Here is a 16,711-nt window from a genome sequence, read left to right on the forward strand (position 1 = left end):
TACTAGCTTCAATCAACAAACATATGTTTACGTTGCCAAGGTTGCTGAGTCTGTTGTGCAGTGATACACAGAACTGTCGTGTTTTAAAGGGATAGTTCACCCAAAAAAGCAATTTTTATGTTTATCTGCTTACCCCCTGGGCATCCAAGATGTAAGTGTCTTTGTTTCTTCAGTAGAACACAAATGAAGATTTTTAACTCAACCGTTGCAGTGTGATAGTCGTATAATGCATGTCAATGGGGATATTTTAGAGTATGAGAGTAAAAACACATAGACATACGAATCCTTATTAAACCATGCGGCTTGTGGCGACACATTGATGTCTTAAGACACGAAGCGATCGGTTTCTGCGAGAAACTCGACAGTATTTATGTTATTTTTTTACCTCTTATCAGACGAATGTCATCTAGTTTTCCCAGCGCCATAACTTCCGGGCAATAAGGTCAAAATACTGGCGCAATCAAAGATATATACGTAGATGCCATATTCGACTGATCTGCACAGGCACTAATGAGGAATCTATGTATATATCTATGATCGTGCCGGTATTTTGCATGTATTTTGACCTTTCGCCGGAAGTGATGGCGCGGGGACGGCTGATGCAGAGCCATAGAAAAAAATTCATACATTTTTAAATATGGATATTTTTCTTACACAAACGCATCAATTCACTTCAGAAGGCCTTTATTAACACCCCGGAGCCGCGTGGAGCAGTTATTTGACGGATAGATGAGTAAAAATCACCTACAGCTCAACCTGGCAAAGACTGAGTTCCTCATCTTTCCCGCCAGTCCCACTATGCAACATGACTTCACCATCCAGCTAGGTGCATCCCTGATCTCCCCTTCAAAATCAGTCAGAAATCTTGGAGTTACATTTGATGACCAGTTGTCCTTCAGAGATCACATTGCTAAGACAGCTCGCTCATGCAGGTTTGCGCTCTACAACATCAGAAAGATCAGACCGTTCCTAACAGAACACGCAACACAGCTTCTTGTCCAGGCCCTGGTTATTTCTAGACTGGACTACTGCAATGCGCTTCTGGCTGGTCTCCCCTCTTGTGCGATCCAAACACTTCGAATGATCCAGAATGCAGCGGCACGTCTGGTCTTCAACGAGCCCAAAAGGACCCACGTCACACCACTCTTCATCTCTCTGCACTGGCTACCACTCGCTGCTCGCATCAAGTTTAAGTCGCTGACGCTTGCCTACAGAGCCACCACGCGCTCAGCTCCTGCATACTTTGACTCGATTCTACGTCGCCACACCCCCACCAGAAGCCTTCGTTCAACCAAGGAGCGAAGGCTTGTAGTACCATCACAGAGAGGCAAAAAATCCCTTTCCAGAACATTTTATTTCAACGTTCCCAGCTGGTGGAACGATCTGCCCACCGCCATCCGAAATGCGGATTCATTGACAACATTCAAAAGTCAACTAAAAACTCATCTCTTCCGTGAGCACTTAACCTCCTAAAAAAAAAAAAAATAAATAAATAAAAAATAAATAAAAAAACCTTTCCTTTCCTCTTTCTCCTCCTCTTTCCCTCCCTACTCTAGCCTGTGCTACACTGAGAAATATACACGGACTAAGTATTTCAGGCACTTGTTGCGCTCACTCGACTCTTCACGACCAATCGCTTATTGTACCCCCAAGTTGTAAGTCGCTTTGGATAAAAGCGTCTGCTAAATGCATAAATGTAAATGTAGATGCATTTTTTATGGACTTCAAAAACAGAGCAACTATTACTGCTATTATAAAGCTTGGATTAGCCAGAACATTTTTAATATAACTCAGATTTTATTCGTCTGAAAGAAGAAAGTCATATACACCTCGGATGACTTGAGGGTGAGTAAATCATGGGCTAATTTTCATTTTTGGGTGAACTAACCCTTTAAGTGAATAAAACACAGCTATTGACCAATCAGAGTGAAGGACGGGAACTAACCATTTTATAAATACATTACCGTGAATAACATACAGAACTAAACAAAATTTTAAAAAGAATAAACTAAATAATTACGCTAGAATGTGTACAGGGGTGCAAATTTAGGAGCTAGCTAGTTTGAGAGCATATGTTGGTTTATAGTTATTGAAAAGCTTTTATTTCCTATAAATTAAAGAAAAATGTTTAATTATCTGAGTAACATTGAGTTTGATGAATGCAGGCAGTCCTACAATTTAGGGGAAGAAATTACTACGAAATGGTTCTCTATGGGTTTCACAATTTAAGGAATGTCTCTTTTTTGTATAGGCAAAATAATCCATCTGTCTTGAAGGTTTTTTCCCCCTGAACTCTTGTGATGGGTCACAACCATTTAACCTACCGTTGCCCGAATAGACTCGTGCTAGCACTGGACTGTAGGGCCGGTCCACAAAGTTTTCAGCTCGAGTCACCAGGGCCTCCTTCACCATTTTATAACCAGTAATGAAGACCACTTTGTCTCTTCCCAATCGCAGACTGAAGATATTGTTGTAGGCATGGCCTAGCTGTGAGGAAAACAATGTTTCAGAAGCGTGAGGCATGTGACTGGAACTAATGCAAATCATTTGGGTTCATAAATGTTTTCTGTCAGCAAACTGCAGCATGATCCAGACATGAACCATATTATTCAGTGTTATAGAATTTAACCATGTTGCTGAGGCTTGTTTGCATGGGTTAATTTTCTTTTATTTCCTTATCAACTATTAATTATTGCTTATTTTATTTATATATAGATAGAGATATAGATATAGAGAGATACAGATATAGAGATATACTGATAAAAGTGATATCCATTTTCAAATAGGCCTAATCAATTCATATAGGTCATATTCCATGATGCAAAGTGTCAGTATCAGTAAACAATTTTTTTTTATGTTTTCCCTAAATGAAAAAACACTTGTTTCCTGTGCTATCGACCCAGAAGTGAGTATATTTTCTGCTCACCTTTGTCAGATATGTATGTGGCTCTTTGGAGTCAACGTTGAAGATGTTTCCCAGGAGTGGCAGAGAGAAAGGGCTTGGTGGGTAATTCGGTGGGTTTCTGTTCTTCAGGTAGTCTGCCACCAAGAGAAAAGCCACCACCAAGAGCAATAGTCCCTTCAAATCAAGAATCTCAAGAATTGCTGCTAACGCCATGACAGGCAAAGAAGGATAATGTGAGGTTAGCAGAATATGTTGAACAGGCAGTCTTTGTCCCGTCTGTTCAGCCTGCCACTCCCCTCACATTTGGCTCAATAGCTGAACACAGAGCGGACTCAGAGTTACACAAGATCTTGATGGATTAGAGACACCTGTTGTGTGAGAGATGTGTGAATAAGTTCATAGATTTCAATCAGAAGTCTTCCTCAGATTGAGTTATTCCCTGCATCACGAGTGAGGTGGACTATTTAAGCTTAGTCTCCTACATTTAAAGCCTTCATGTGTTTTACCCTGACAGTTTGTGTGTCCCCTCTTTACACTGGATAAACCAAAGAGCAAATATAGCCCTGGGTGAATGTGTGGTAGTGAGGAGGACTCAAGCATCAGCACTATGGCAAAAGTCAACCTCGGTTAAAAATGAACCTGCAAGGCATAAACTCAGTGGCCACGTTTCACAAAAACCTCCTTCTGGGCTGGCCATACAACAACAAATCATTCCCAAATAATCACATTAGCTATATCTAAACAAAATGTGGACAAAAATCCACAAAAAGAACTTAACAACAGACTTGACAACAATACAAAATCAATGCAAATACTGAAGCCACCTATAAAATTATCTTTTGCCAGTTTTTTTGTTGTACTAATCAGCCGCAAAGTATGACAAGAGCAGATGATGTGTTTTATTTAATGTAAAAAGAATTTAAAGTGAGTTTGAATATCATTTCTGGGACCTTTTATAGACATAGCCTTACTGAAAGCGATAATTCACCTCAGATCTTGACAAGAAATGAAACGAAACAACCATGTTCAACTCAAGGTGAGCAAACAAGTGTATTCTATGATTACAAAAACGTTTCAGTCACACAGTGTATTTTTAACCATCTGGGGTTCTTCATTTATGGGTCACACTCAGGACCTTCGGGTCAAAAATGACCCGGAGGGCGGGATTAAGATAAAAAAGATTTGAGTAAAATCAATTAAATATATTTTTGTTCAATAATATTTTTTCTTTTTTGGTGTTTTGAGATAATTTTATGGTTTATAATTAATATTTATGCAATAATTTTGACCCATTTTTCCCCATTGAATATAAAAAAAAAATGTATATATATATATAATTTTTTAATTTTTTTTATTAAAGCTGTATTTCATTTTAGAGTCAAGCCTAGGCCTCATGAAAGCAATTTTTAAATGAGATCGGTGCCATCCGGTGGACACTGAGCATTTTTATCACGCAATAGCACATTTTTACCACGATAGTGGATCTTGCGTTTTATAAAACATTTTTAAAAATCGTAGCTTCATCGGAATGGTCTGAAAACTTTAAAAACTTTGGTGACGTTATTGGTACTTGGCATATGACCACCCAAAAAAATTGGGGACAGGATTTGAAAAGTCTAAGTGGTCGTAAAAAAAAAATAGTCACACTCAGGACCTTCGGGTCAAAAATGACCCCATAGGAAATGAATGGGAAATTGTTGTTTTTTGTGCATACAATCTACAAATCAGCCTGGATGCATAAAAGAAGGAATCAACAGTGAAGGGGTGAATCTCTAAAACATCACGAGACCTTACAGACCTCAATTTACAATACAATACAAATAGACAGAAAAACTCACACACACACACACTTATACACACAAAAACACACAAATGAACGCGTGCCATTCCAAAAGCGAATTGTGTTTTTGTGTGTGAGTTTTTTTTGTCTGTTTTGCACTCTTGATGTTTTAGAGATTCACCCCTTCACTGTTGAGTCCTTTTTTCTGCATCCTGGCTGATTTGTAGATTGTATGCACATAAAAACTGTGTATTTTCATATTTTTGCCATTTCCCCATTCATTTCCTATGGGGGTCATTTTTGACCCGAAGGTCCTGAGTGTGACTATTTTTTTTTTACGACCACTTAGACGTTTCAAATCCTGTCCCCAATTTTTTGGGGTGTTCATATACCAAGATATACCAAGTGGCCTACCAATAAAGTCAACAAGTTTCGGACCATTCCGATGAAGCTACGATTTTTAAAAAATTTTAATTAAAAAAATGTGTGTCAGAAATAACCGAAGAGCCCCAGAGGGTTAATCATGCTAAAATGGTGTAAGATTTAGGAATTCGATATTGTTATTGATCATTTCGTTGCGAATGCAGTCAGTGCGCTTGCAGAGAGCCCGCCCACACGCTCTTCTGATTGGCTGTGATTTTTGATTGATTGATCTCAGGTCGAGTTAGGTTTGCCGCATCGCGGACACATGAGTGTTACCTAGGAGGACACAGCGTTAAAATTTGTTTAAATTCGCATTTCAAAGCTGCACTAACGAGCATGAGCTGTTTATTTCCCCTGCTTCTCTGAATGCCAGAGACCCAGGGTATGGCATCTGCTATATGTAAACGCCGCCCCTGGTAGGAGTTCACGTTCATTGCACTTTTATTTGACAGACACTCTAATGTATAGGCTAATGATGAACTAATAGTGTACTGCTTTATTCATTTTCAGAAACATTGTTTGCTTATTTGAATGGGGAACAAGGTCATATATAACCTGATATGTCCAATGACTCAGCACTTTCCATAGATTGAATTCATGCTTTATTGCTTGTAAATCGATCAATAAAGAGCACTAACGGTCACTCAGGCAAAGGTTACATGTATAGGCTTGAGAAGAAGATACAAGTATAGCATAAACACAAAGACACACACGCCTCAGTTCTTCTATACAGGTAGTCGGGGTGATAAATAATGAAATGTTAATGAGGCAAGAAACACAAGTGTTGTAAATGTTTTATCAGATGTAAAACACACGCACATATAATATAGCCTACCATGAAGTGTAAAATCACAGATCGAGGTCAGCGCATGCTGAGGGTCACGGTGCGCAGAAGTCGCCAACTTCTGCAGAGTCAACAGCTACAGACCTTCAAACTTTGTGTGATATACAGTCAAAAGTTTGGAAACTGTACTATTTTGAAAGAAGTCTCCTCTGCTCACCAAGGCTGCATTTATTTTATTAAAAATGCAAACAAAAAAGATGTAATATAAATATTATTAAAATGTAAAATAACTGTTTTCTATTTGAATATATTTTAAAATGTACTTTATTCCTGTGAGGCAAAGCTGAATTTCAGCATCATTACTGCAGTCTTCAGTGTCACATGATCCTTCAGAAATCATTCTGATATGATTTTGAATGCTTAAGAAACATTTCTGATTATTATCAATGCTGAAAACAGTTGTGCTGATTAATATTTTTTTTGTGTAAACCATGATGCATTTAAATTTTTTCTTTATTTTTGCATTGCCAATGACAATTAAGCACATTTTCTTTAAAGGTGCACTATGTAACATTTTTGCAGTAAAATATCCAAAAACCACTAGGCCAGTGTTATATATTTTGTTCAGTTGAGTACTTACAATATCCCAAATGTTTCCAACTATTTGTAAATCGTGAGAAATTGCTATTTTAACCAATGAACCGGGACGTGTGAGGGAGTCGCCTGTCAATGACATCATATCTGCGTTATCCTCAGTTTCCGGTTTTATTTTGCAGAAACGCTTTACTCTCACTGCAGTGTGAACAAGTGTCATAGCAGCCGCAGAGAGAACGCACAGAGTAACGCCATCACATCATTTTCAACACACTCAGATGTGTCTAATATGATAATCAGAGCTGCGTTACCTCATACTCATGACCGGAAAAGCGGAAGTGGCGCCGGCGACTGTGTCATAATAAAAGTCCCGCTGCTCGCGAGGCGTGTGTTGCGTTCATCTTATTAACAATCGCTCCAGCGGTTCCTCAGCTCCACAACACTCACTCCTGCTTCTGCTTCACTACAGTAACGTTAATAATCACATCCATGAACATGATTTCATGAGTCCTGTCCCGATTCTTTTCCACCGGCTGTGAGGTGAAGACCACATGTCCCAAGATTCTGCGCTCAAACTTGGTGTCATCAAACTACGCCTTTGTTTTGAACAGGCGACCTCTAGCGGACGGAAAAGTTACATAGTGCAGCTTTAATGTAGAATTTTACTGTAATGCATAAAATCTCAAATTTGCTCACCAAGGCTGCATTTATTTGATAAAAAATACAGTATAAACACTGTAAAATTGTGAAATATTATTAAAATTTCAAATAGCTATCTTCTGTTTGAATACTTAGTAAAATGTGATTTATTCCTGTGATGCAAAGCTGAATTTTCAGCATCATTACTCCAGTCTTCACTGTCACATGATCCTTCAGAAATCATTCTAATATGATGATTTGCTGCTCAAAAAAACATTTATGATTATTATCAATGTTGAAAACAGTAGTGTAAAACTTTTTTTTTAGGATTCTTTGATGAATAGAAAGTTCATCAAAAGAACAGTATTTATCTGAAAAAAAAAAGCTTTTGTAACATTGTATACGTTCAAAAGTTTTGGGTCGGTAAGAATTATTATTATTTTACATTTTTGGGGGGGAAAGAACTTAAAGAAATGAATACATTTATTCAGCAAGGATGCCTTAAATTGATCAAGTGACAGTATAGACATTTATAATGCTGCAAAAGTTTTATATTTAAATGCTGTTCTTTTGAACTTTCTATTCATTAAATAATCCTGAAAAAAATAAAAACTATTTTAAACACTAATAATAATCATAAATGTTTCTTGAGCAGCAAATCATCATATTAGAATGATTTCTGAAGGGTCATGTGACACTGAAGACTGGAGTAATGATGCTGAAAATTCAGCTTTGCCTTCACAGAAATAAATTACATTTTAAAGGTGTGGTAAACCACGATTTCACTATCCTAACTTTAGCTAGCGTGTAATGTTGCTGCTTGAGCATAAACAACATCTGCAAAGTTACAACGTTCAAAGTTTAAAGCAAAGGGAGATATTTGCTTTTAAAGAAATCAGTTTCTAAGAACTACAGCAAACGGCCAGTAGGCGACTACACACATTCCTCCAGGGTTGGTGACATCAACAGGCTCAATATTTACATAAACCCCTCCTCCGAGAATATTAAATAAGGGGGAGTGAGGCCATTTTGTATCGCGGCGCTGTTGTGGTATAGTTAGGCTGGAGTGTTGTTGCCGCGATGCCGAGGAAACGCTGTTATTTTCATCCGGATTGCAGGTCTGGGGTACTTGCTCTGTTCAGCCTTCCTTGTGGGACGGGGGTGCGTTGCAGAGCGTTTAACACACAGCATGTTATATGCACGTGTGTTTGAGACAGAGGGGAACAGGCGCGCGCAGGGCTCCCGCAGCACATCTCACGGAGGAAAACTTCCACAAACTTCGCGAGTTCAATGCCGGATTTGAACAACGTCAGCTGCGTGAGACAAACACTGCCAGTGCGTGGATGCACGACGCGCGCGCTGCACATTTCACGGAGGAAAACTTCCACCATTTTCACGAGTTCAATTCAGGATATGCACAACGGCTTGTCCTGAAAGCTGGATTTACAAACAGAAGCTGTTCACGGGCCACAACCTGTAAGTCTGATTTATTTTTCATCGATGTGTTTTCCTGTAATAGGTTGAAGCAAGGAAGTAAACAGATGACAACGCTATTCTGCAAACCAGTCTGTTAAATGCTCATTCATACTTAACATTATCCGACGAACACCTAACGTTACAAACACTAACGTTAAAATCTCAACAGCGAACTTGGCATTAGTGTAAATGATTCTTTGATTAGAGCTTTTATGTATTGTTTATCTACAGGCATGCTAAACATGGTTCTGTGTGTGATTTGGCTAACTTACTAGTAAAGTCAGTGCTTAGTGTTCGTTTTGGGTTAGTTCTTGCGACAGATATTTGGCTATAATCGTTCTAAAAATACAAAAGTAACAGTGCCATTCAGTAGCGATCACTATAGATCCGCAGTCTTTACTCTTGAGGACTGAACAGGTTCTGCTCGATCATCTTCACTCAAATGTTCTGGGTCTGATTGGGGCTCAGATGGTTTTATTGACGCCATTGTTTCTAATACTGACCAAAGCACAGCCTCCGGTAAAGGTAAGGGGCGTGACGTTTCCGACATACGTGCACTGCGGTTAGCGAATCACAACACACTAGGCCAGCTAACCAATCTGAGCCCATCGCGTATTTTTGAGGGACTGGCTTCATACAACCCGGAAAGCATCAGACCGTTTTACAAGGAGGTACAGAGCAGTGTAGAATAAAGGTAAAATATATGAAAAATAATGTTTTTTTTTTTAAAACGAAGCATGAACACATGTTACAGTGCACCCCACAAACACAATCAAGCCTTCAAAAGAATGTGTTTTACCACCTCTTTAAAATATATTCAAATAGAAAAAAGTTATTTCACAATATTACTGTTTTTGCTGTATTTTGGATCAAATAAATATTTCAAAAACAATCAAAATAGTACAGTTTTGACTTGTAGTGTATATAAATATATCACATAAATATTTTATATATAAGTATAACAGATTTTTCATATATATATATATATATATGCATGTGTATTTATAGATACATAATAATTATACACAGTACACACGCACATTAAGTAAACACAAACTTTTATTTTGGATATATACATAAAATTTTAAAATAATGAGAAGGCTGGCAAGCAGATATTCATATTGATTTCAAGTTTATACATTACATCAGCTGTTGTAGGAGGGCAATTAATAATGCATAAAGAGAAGTATGTAACTAAAAAAAAGGTTACCAGTTTTTACCAAATGTGGCTATTTATAACAAATTCTTTCCATGTGTAGACTAGAGGTAAGTTTTTGAGGCCGGAGCACATTTCCTGTGTTTATGCCGATCATAATCTGTGTAATGGTGGAACAGGAATTCTTAGGCATAAGTGAGCTTGTACATTCATTCGTTTTGATATGTAAAAGTCCCAGATTGTACCCATAAATAAAAGGGTGCTGTGGGTGATGTTGCCTGCAGATAAGTTGCCATACTGCACACACTCCATCCTCGCTCCTTCATCTGGCGTGAGCGCAGAACTTGTACGGCAGAGGTGCTTGTGTGAAGCCCACCTGGCTCTCCAGACTGGGCTCCTCGCCAGCAGGAGGGCTGAAACTGAAGGTCTGGAGGAGGACGCTGAGGAAGATGAATAGCTCAATGTGTGCTAGGTTCTCTCCTGGACACTGCCTTTTGCCTGTCAATACATCACAGGTGAACTAATGCATCAAGGTTACTTGGCTGAAAAAAGTCATTTTAGAAGACAAGATATAAGCAATGGATAAACTATACCTGCCGAGAAGGCGAAAAAGGCATTTCTCCTGCAGAACTGGCCCTCAGAGTCTAGAAAGTGTCCAGGGTTAAAGATGTCTGGTGTTTCCCATTCATGTTTGTCATACAGCACGGATGTCAGATTAGTGATCATCACAGTCCCCTTAATTCAGGACAGAAAGGAAAAGAGATGTAGTATATTTCATCATTTAAAATAACACACTATCTGCTTTTACCTTTGTTATCAAGTAGCCACCAAGAGTTGTGTCCTGTCTCGCAACTCTAGACATATTAATAGGCACGAGGTTTGCTTTCCTGAGAACCTCATGAATGAAAGCATTGGTGTAAGGCATGTTTGCTCTATCGGTCATAGTAGGTGGACGGGAGCCAATCACCTGCTCAATCTCTGCTCTCACCTTCTCTAGTTACAGAAACATCATAAGAACATTGTTGAGAAACAATAGGTAGCACAGCTGCTTCTGTCCTTTATTAACGTTCATGTTAAGTATACAATATTACTGTACTTTGAGCGTCGGGGTACTTGATGAGGAAAAGCAGAACCCATCGGAGTGTGTTGGTGGTTGTTTCCGTTCCACCCTCAAACAAGTCCACCATGTTCCACACCAGACTGCCAATATTAAACCCTGCCTCGCTGTCATTCTTCCTCTACGGCCCAAATGAAGCACAAGAACATGAATAAGTTGCTTAGTGATGAAATTAATAACATACATGAGTAGGGGAGAGTGGGGTAAGATGAGCCATTTTTAATACTTATGTGGTCCTCAAGGTAAGAGAAAACAAGGCGGAAGTACAATGAAAGTATCTAAAGAAATGTCAGGATGTTTCCTATCGTTTTAAATGATCGGAATACATCTATGACAAACGGTTCTAAAAAAAGTGTTCCTGTGGCTCAATTTACCCCAGTTTAGGGGTAAGTTGATCCAAGTCAGCGGGCAAGTTGCACCATCTGGGTGTAAATGGACCACCTATTTTAATCAGAATCAAATAGGTGGTCCACGCTGTGCAGTCATGGTGGTTTAAGCCAGTCAGTGATGCTCCATCCAACATGCTAGCATTCAACTACCTTGAACTCATTTCAATACTTGTTTAAAAGTTACAAAGCTGCTGTCACTTTAAGGCCGAATGCACGGATCCAATACACTGATACACATCTGATATTCTCCCAAATCAACTGTGTAAATATTCTTAATACTCGCCAAAACTGACATTTTGACATCATTTTGTGTGTATTGGTCACATCAGTTCTGACTCACTAACATTTTCGTTTCGTTTTATTTGTTGTTGAAAATTTTAACAGAAATGAATAGTTTTTGTCTTTAAAAACTGGTTTTATTTAGTTGTTGTCTCGTTTTCGTCTGTGAAATATTTTTTATTTGTCAACAAAATGAACACTGCAATACTGAAACTTTAGATCTAAAAAAAAATCTCAGATCATTTCCATTTCAAGCTTTCACCTGAAATCACACCTCAATATTCTTCCGCAGGTTGGACAGCGAGTTTTTTAAAGCTGTGATATGATTCATTTTAGGCAGAAATGTCAAACAAAACACATTTTTTATCTTTTCAGAAAACTGACACTTTCTAAGTGTAGCCATGGGTGTGCACACTGTACCGTCTTTCATTTTGCAATCAGCTGATCAGTGTTCAAGAAATGCTGGGAAATCATTGAACTTCAAGAGTTATTACTGATAGGCTGTGTGCAAAAACGACTTCCGCGGCTCGTGACGACACATTGATGTCTTAAGACACGAAACGATCGGTTTCTGAGAGAAACCCAACGGTATTTATGCAATTAATTTCACCTCAAATCAGACGAACGCTTCAGCTCTCCAGACCGCCATCACTTCCCGTGAGTGAGGTCAAAATTCCGGCCGGGTCATAGATATGTATACGTAGATTCCTCATTCGAGCGATCCACGCCATGATCAACGCAGGCACTAATGAGGTATCTATGTATATATCTATGACCCGGCCGTAATTTTGACCTCACTCACGGGAAGTGATGGCGGTCTGGAGAGCTGAAGCGTTCGTCTGATATGAGGTGAAATTAATTGCATAAATACCGCTCGGTTTCTCTCAGAAACCGATCGTTTCGTGTCTTAAGACATCAATGTGTCGTCACGAGCCGCGGGGTTTAATTTGAAGTTGTCTGTCCATGTTTTTTTTACTCTAATAGAATTAGTCTCCTTTGACAAGCATTATATGAATGACACACAGCAACGGTTGGAGTTAAAAATCTTCATGTGTGTTCTACTGAAGAAACGAAGACACCTACACCTTGGATGCCTTAGGGGTAAGTAGAAAAACATCACATTTTCGTTTTTGGGTGAACTATCCCTTTAAGTACAGTACTCAAGTAAATACTTTGTTACTGTCCACCTCTGTTTATACGTTGCTAAATCACCTATATGGATCATAAATATTTTAGACATGGACAAATTTGCTTTGATGCAACAGTCATTACATCTGTTATGCTACATTTTTACTTTGACAAGCCAAAAACAGTTTTTAAAGTAAACGGGTGCCTTCCCCTCCTCCCGTGTGCTTCTCCTTTTCACAGTCTGGCAGAAAGGATGAGTGCTTCTAATATATATGGTCACATGACAATAAAAGTGTACAGTTGCCAAGATAAAGGGGGTGGGTCCTCTTACCCCCTGGCTCATTTTACCCCACTCTTCCCTACATGACCAATTATTGATGCAGAACCCTATATTTTTATCTTGCCATGTTTATTTACCTTCTCAGTTTCGGTCAGATAGGCATCAATATAATCTCTAGGATTGTTGCTGTCCCAGTCTGGTCTGTGTTGCTCGATCTTTCCTTTCAGGAAGTTCGCTAACTCTTGATAGTTTGAGATTATCGTCTGATGAGGTCCTGGCAACCACTTCATTATTCCCGGGAAGGCATCATACAGCTAAAAAAAACAGGACATCTTGATAAAATGAGGGGTAATCTCCATGGTGATCATGCCCATCTCCATGTGAGATGCTTTAAGTGCTCTTTTAAATGCATACAGTAACAGAAAGTTGTATTTTTTATAAGCAGTGTTTTCAATAGACTCTACCTGGAACCACATAGATCCTGTAAGAAACACTGACTCCGCACTCATTTGTAGACGCTGCTGGAAATCAGCATCATCGTACTCGTGTCGATGGCCGAACACCAGGGTACCGATAACATTGGCCACTGCTTTGTTTATCTTGACCAGAGGGTCAAATGGGCAGCCTGTGTGTCAGGGTAAAGACATTGACAGAATGATACACATTAACTGAATATTTTAGTAAAAGACACTACAGAGCATTTCTGAGTATGCTAGTGTATGCTAGTTTTCATCATCAGGAGGGTCCGCGGACGTCCACACACACCGTCCTCGTGCAACCCTATGGTGCAGCCCAATTTTGTAACCGCACGTATAAAAGCGCATGAGCCATGAGTGACTTGCGCTTGAAAATACTTTTATATATAATGCCCATGGTTTGAAAGTTATTATCTCACCTGACCTCATTCTTGTTCTTAATATATGAAATGCGCGCCTGAAAACTGTTATTATACATATATAAAGGTGTCATTACACCCAAATACAGGTTCCAAAAGGGTTTTTTACAGCGATGCCATATAGAAGAACCATTTTGGATTCTCCAAAGAAGCTTTAAAGGCACAATATGTAAGATTCATCCATCATCCATGAATATGATTTCTGCCCGAGTCCCGTCGGATTCTGCAGCCACCGGTGAAGACAACAACTCCCATGATTCTACAAAATCAATAATTCCTCAAGCTACGCCTTTGTTTAGAATAAGCGCCCTCAAGCGGTGAAAATTACATATTGTGCCTTTAAGTGAACAGAACCGTGTTTTTCTTAGTATAAAATAACAACCCTTTTCCATTACAAAGAACCTTTTGTGTAATGGAAAAGTTCAATGGATGTTAACGGTTCTTCATAAAGATGCCAATAATGTACCTTTATATCTAAGAGTGTATATGGCCACTTACCCTGCTCTTCTTTAAAGGCTCCACACAGGAAGTAGCACTCTCGTAGAATATGTTCTTCTATCGTCTTCCTCCCCTGTTTCAGGTGACTCATGGCAAACTGCTGTTGCTTCCTCCACGAGTAGCCATTGTTAAAGGAGATGCCTTTCTCAGTCAGGGGTCAGCGTTAAAAACAATGGAGGGAAATTGTGTTTAGACCTGGTTTACAATCAGTAAAGATAAAAGACAAAAATCTTTTGTATTTAAACGCTTTGCTAATCTGCGATAAAAACTTAATGAAAATCACTATCTATTTTGATTCCATATACACCGATCAGGCATTATAATATTGTGATGGTCCCTCTTTTGCTGCAAAAACAGCCCTGACCCCTGAAGGTGTGCTGTGGTATCTGGCACCAAGATGTTAGCAGCTGATCCTTTAAGTCCTGTAAGTTGCGAGGTGGGGCCTCCATGGATCGGACTTGTTTGTTCAGCACATCCCACAGATGCTCGATTGGATTGAGATCTGGGGAATTTGGAGGCCAAGTCAACACCTCAAACTCATTGTTGTGCTCCTCAAACCATTCCTGAACCGTTTTAGCTTTGTGTCAGGAGCATTATCTGCTGAAAGAGCCACAGACACCAGGGAATACCGTTTCCATGAGAGGGTGTACATGGTCTGAAACAATGCTTAGGTCGGTGGTACGTGTCAAAGTAACATCCACATGGATGGAGGACCCAAGGTTTCCCAGCAGAACATTGCCCAAAGCATCACTGCCTCTGCCGGCTTGCCTTCTTCCCATAGTGCACCTGGTGCCATGTGTTCCCCAGGTAAGCCACGCACACACACCCGGCCATCCATGTGATGTAAAAGAAAACGTGATTCATCAGACCAGGCCACCTTCTTCCATTGCTCTTTCGGTGCACTTTTGATAGAGACTGACCACTGCAGACCGGGAACACCCCACAAGAGCTGCAGTTTTGGAGATGCTCTGACCCAGTCATCAAACTCGCCCAAATCCTTACGCTTGCCCATTTTATCCAACAACTTTGAGGACAAAATGTTCACTTGCTGCCTAATATATCCCACCCACTAACAGGTGCCGCGATGAAAAGATAATCAGTGTTATTCACTTCACCTGTCAGTGGTCATAATGTTATGCCTGATCAGTGTATACTGTAACTGTATTTCCTTTCTTTAAAAAAACAAAAAAACATTGGTCTGCTTATTGGTATTGTTCGATTACTAAGTGTTTTGATTTCATACACCTACCTCTGCCTTGATAAAGTGTGCCAAATAAAGGTGGAACATGGTGGTCGATGAAGTTTTCCCCTTGAGTGATCAAAACATCCTTAACCATTTTAAACCCAGACACGTACACTATTTTATCATTTCCATTTCTGAAGCTGAAGATATTTCCATACTTCTCAATCAGCTGGAAATAAGTCATAGATTACTATAAACAAGTAGCACGTTAAAATACAAATATCATGGCAATTTCTATTTACTTTATTTTTAGTTTAACTATACATATTCCATTTACTATATCTTAAATCTTAATGATTATTTCAGTCTTAAGAGTGCCTCACCTGGTCCAAAGTTTTATAGTTAACTTCAGTGAAGACATTTCCTAGGATGGGTAGCGGCCAGGGTCCTGGTGGAAAATTTGCTGGATTTTTATTTCTGATCATATCTATAAGCAGCAGCAGTAAACAAATCAAAAACAAGCAGCTTTTAAAACCCAGGTACTCGTATAAGGAGTATAAAATCATGGCTGAGTCCTTGGACAGCAAACCCTTCTGAAGTAAACTTATTTCAGCCAGACTGCTGCGAATAGGGTGTGTGTGTGTGTGTGTGTGTGTGCGTGCGTGCGTGCGTGCGTGCGTGCGTGTGTGTGTGTGAGAGTTCACATGCACTTTTTATCTGAGAGAAGAAGAAAACAGTTAACATGGGTCTCAGTCAGCAGCGAGGGGGCATTCAGGAGCCATTGTGGAACTCTGTTATGTAATCTCTATAGTGTATAGTTTCCAACCAAAACACACCCCCAGTCCAACCTCTGTGTGAACTACAACTCTACATTCCAAAAGAAGCTTTACCAGGTCATAAATAATGGCTGAATTATACAGTTGAGATAAGCCACACATGCATGAGATATGCACATCTGTGCAATCGTTACAAACGTGTTTTAGTTGGACAGAATGGATCTTGATGTGTAGCACAGTCGATGTACACAATACATGTAATGAACCATATGAATGCTCATGAGTACTTGCATCTGGAGCCTTTGCTTCTGAATGATTAAGTAGCAGAGAGGGTTGGGAGAGGTAATAAGACACCCTTGTTTTGCTCTTTTCCTCTTATAGTTAGAGTTGATCAAACAAACGAACCCAT

General features: G+C 39.4%; 1 protein-coding gene across 1 annotated transcript in view; it reads right to left on the reverse strand.

The window, feature by feature from the left end:
• LOC307134779 (uncharacterized protein) overlaps nt 1-16,177 on the reverse strand; it is a gene marked incomplete at its 3' end in the record, with an annotated part of 35,655 nt that extends 19,478 nt beyond the window's left edge. The window contains exons 1-11 of the mRNA XM_079830776.1: nt 15,910-16,177; nt 15,593-15,755; nt 14,344-14,484; nt 13,415-13,575; nt 13,088-13,264; nt 10,854-10,995; nt 10,566-10,750; nt 10,351-10,492; nt 10,089-10,255; nt 2,927-3,190; nt 2,325-2,487 (exon numbers count right to left, since the gene is read on the reverse strand). Of these exons, the coding sequence (XP_079686902.1) occupies nt 2,325-2,487; nt 2,927-3,190; nt 10,089-10,255; nt 10,351-10,492; nt 10,566-10,750; nt 10,854-10,995; nt 13,088-13,264; nt 13,415-13,575; nt 14,344-14,484; nt 15,593-15,755; nt 15,910-16,092 (1,888 nt within the window). The 5' untranslated portion in view covers nt 16,093-16,177. The remainder of the gene's footprint in view (nt 1-2,324; nt 2,488-2,926; nt 3,191-10,088; nt 10,256-10,350; nt 10,493-10,565; nt 10,751-10,853; nt 10,996-13,087; nt 13,265-13,414; nt 13,576-14,343; nt 14,485-15,592; nt 15,756-15,909) is intronic.
• Nucleotides 16,178-16,711: the final 534 nt, after the last annotated feature.

The sequence above is a fragment of the Gobio gobio genome, assembly GCF_949357685.1.
Source record: "Gobio gobio genome assembly, chromosome: 12".
Classification (NCBI taxonomy): Eukaryota; Metazoa; Chordata; class Actinopteri; order Cypriniformes; family Gobionidae; genus Gobio; species Gobio gobio.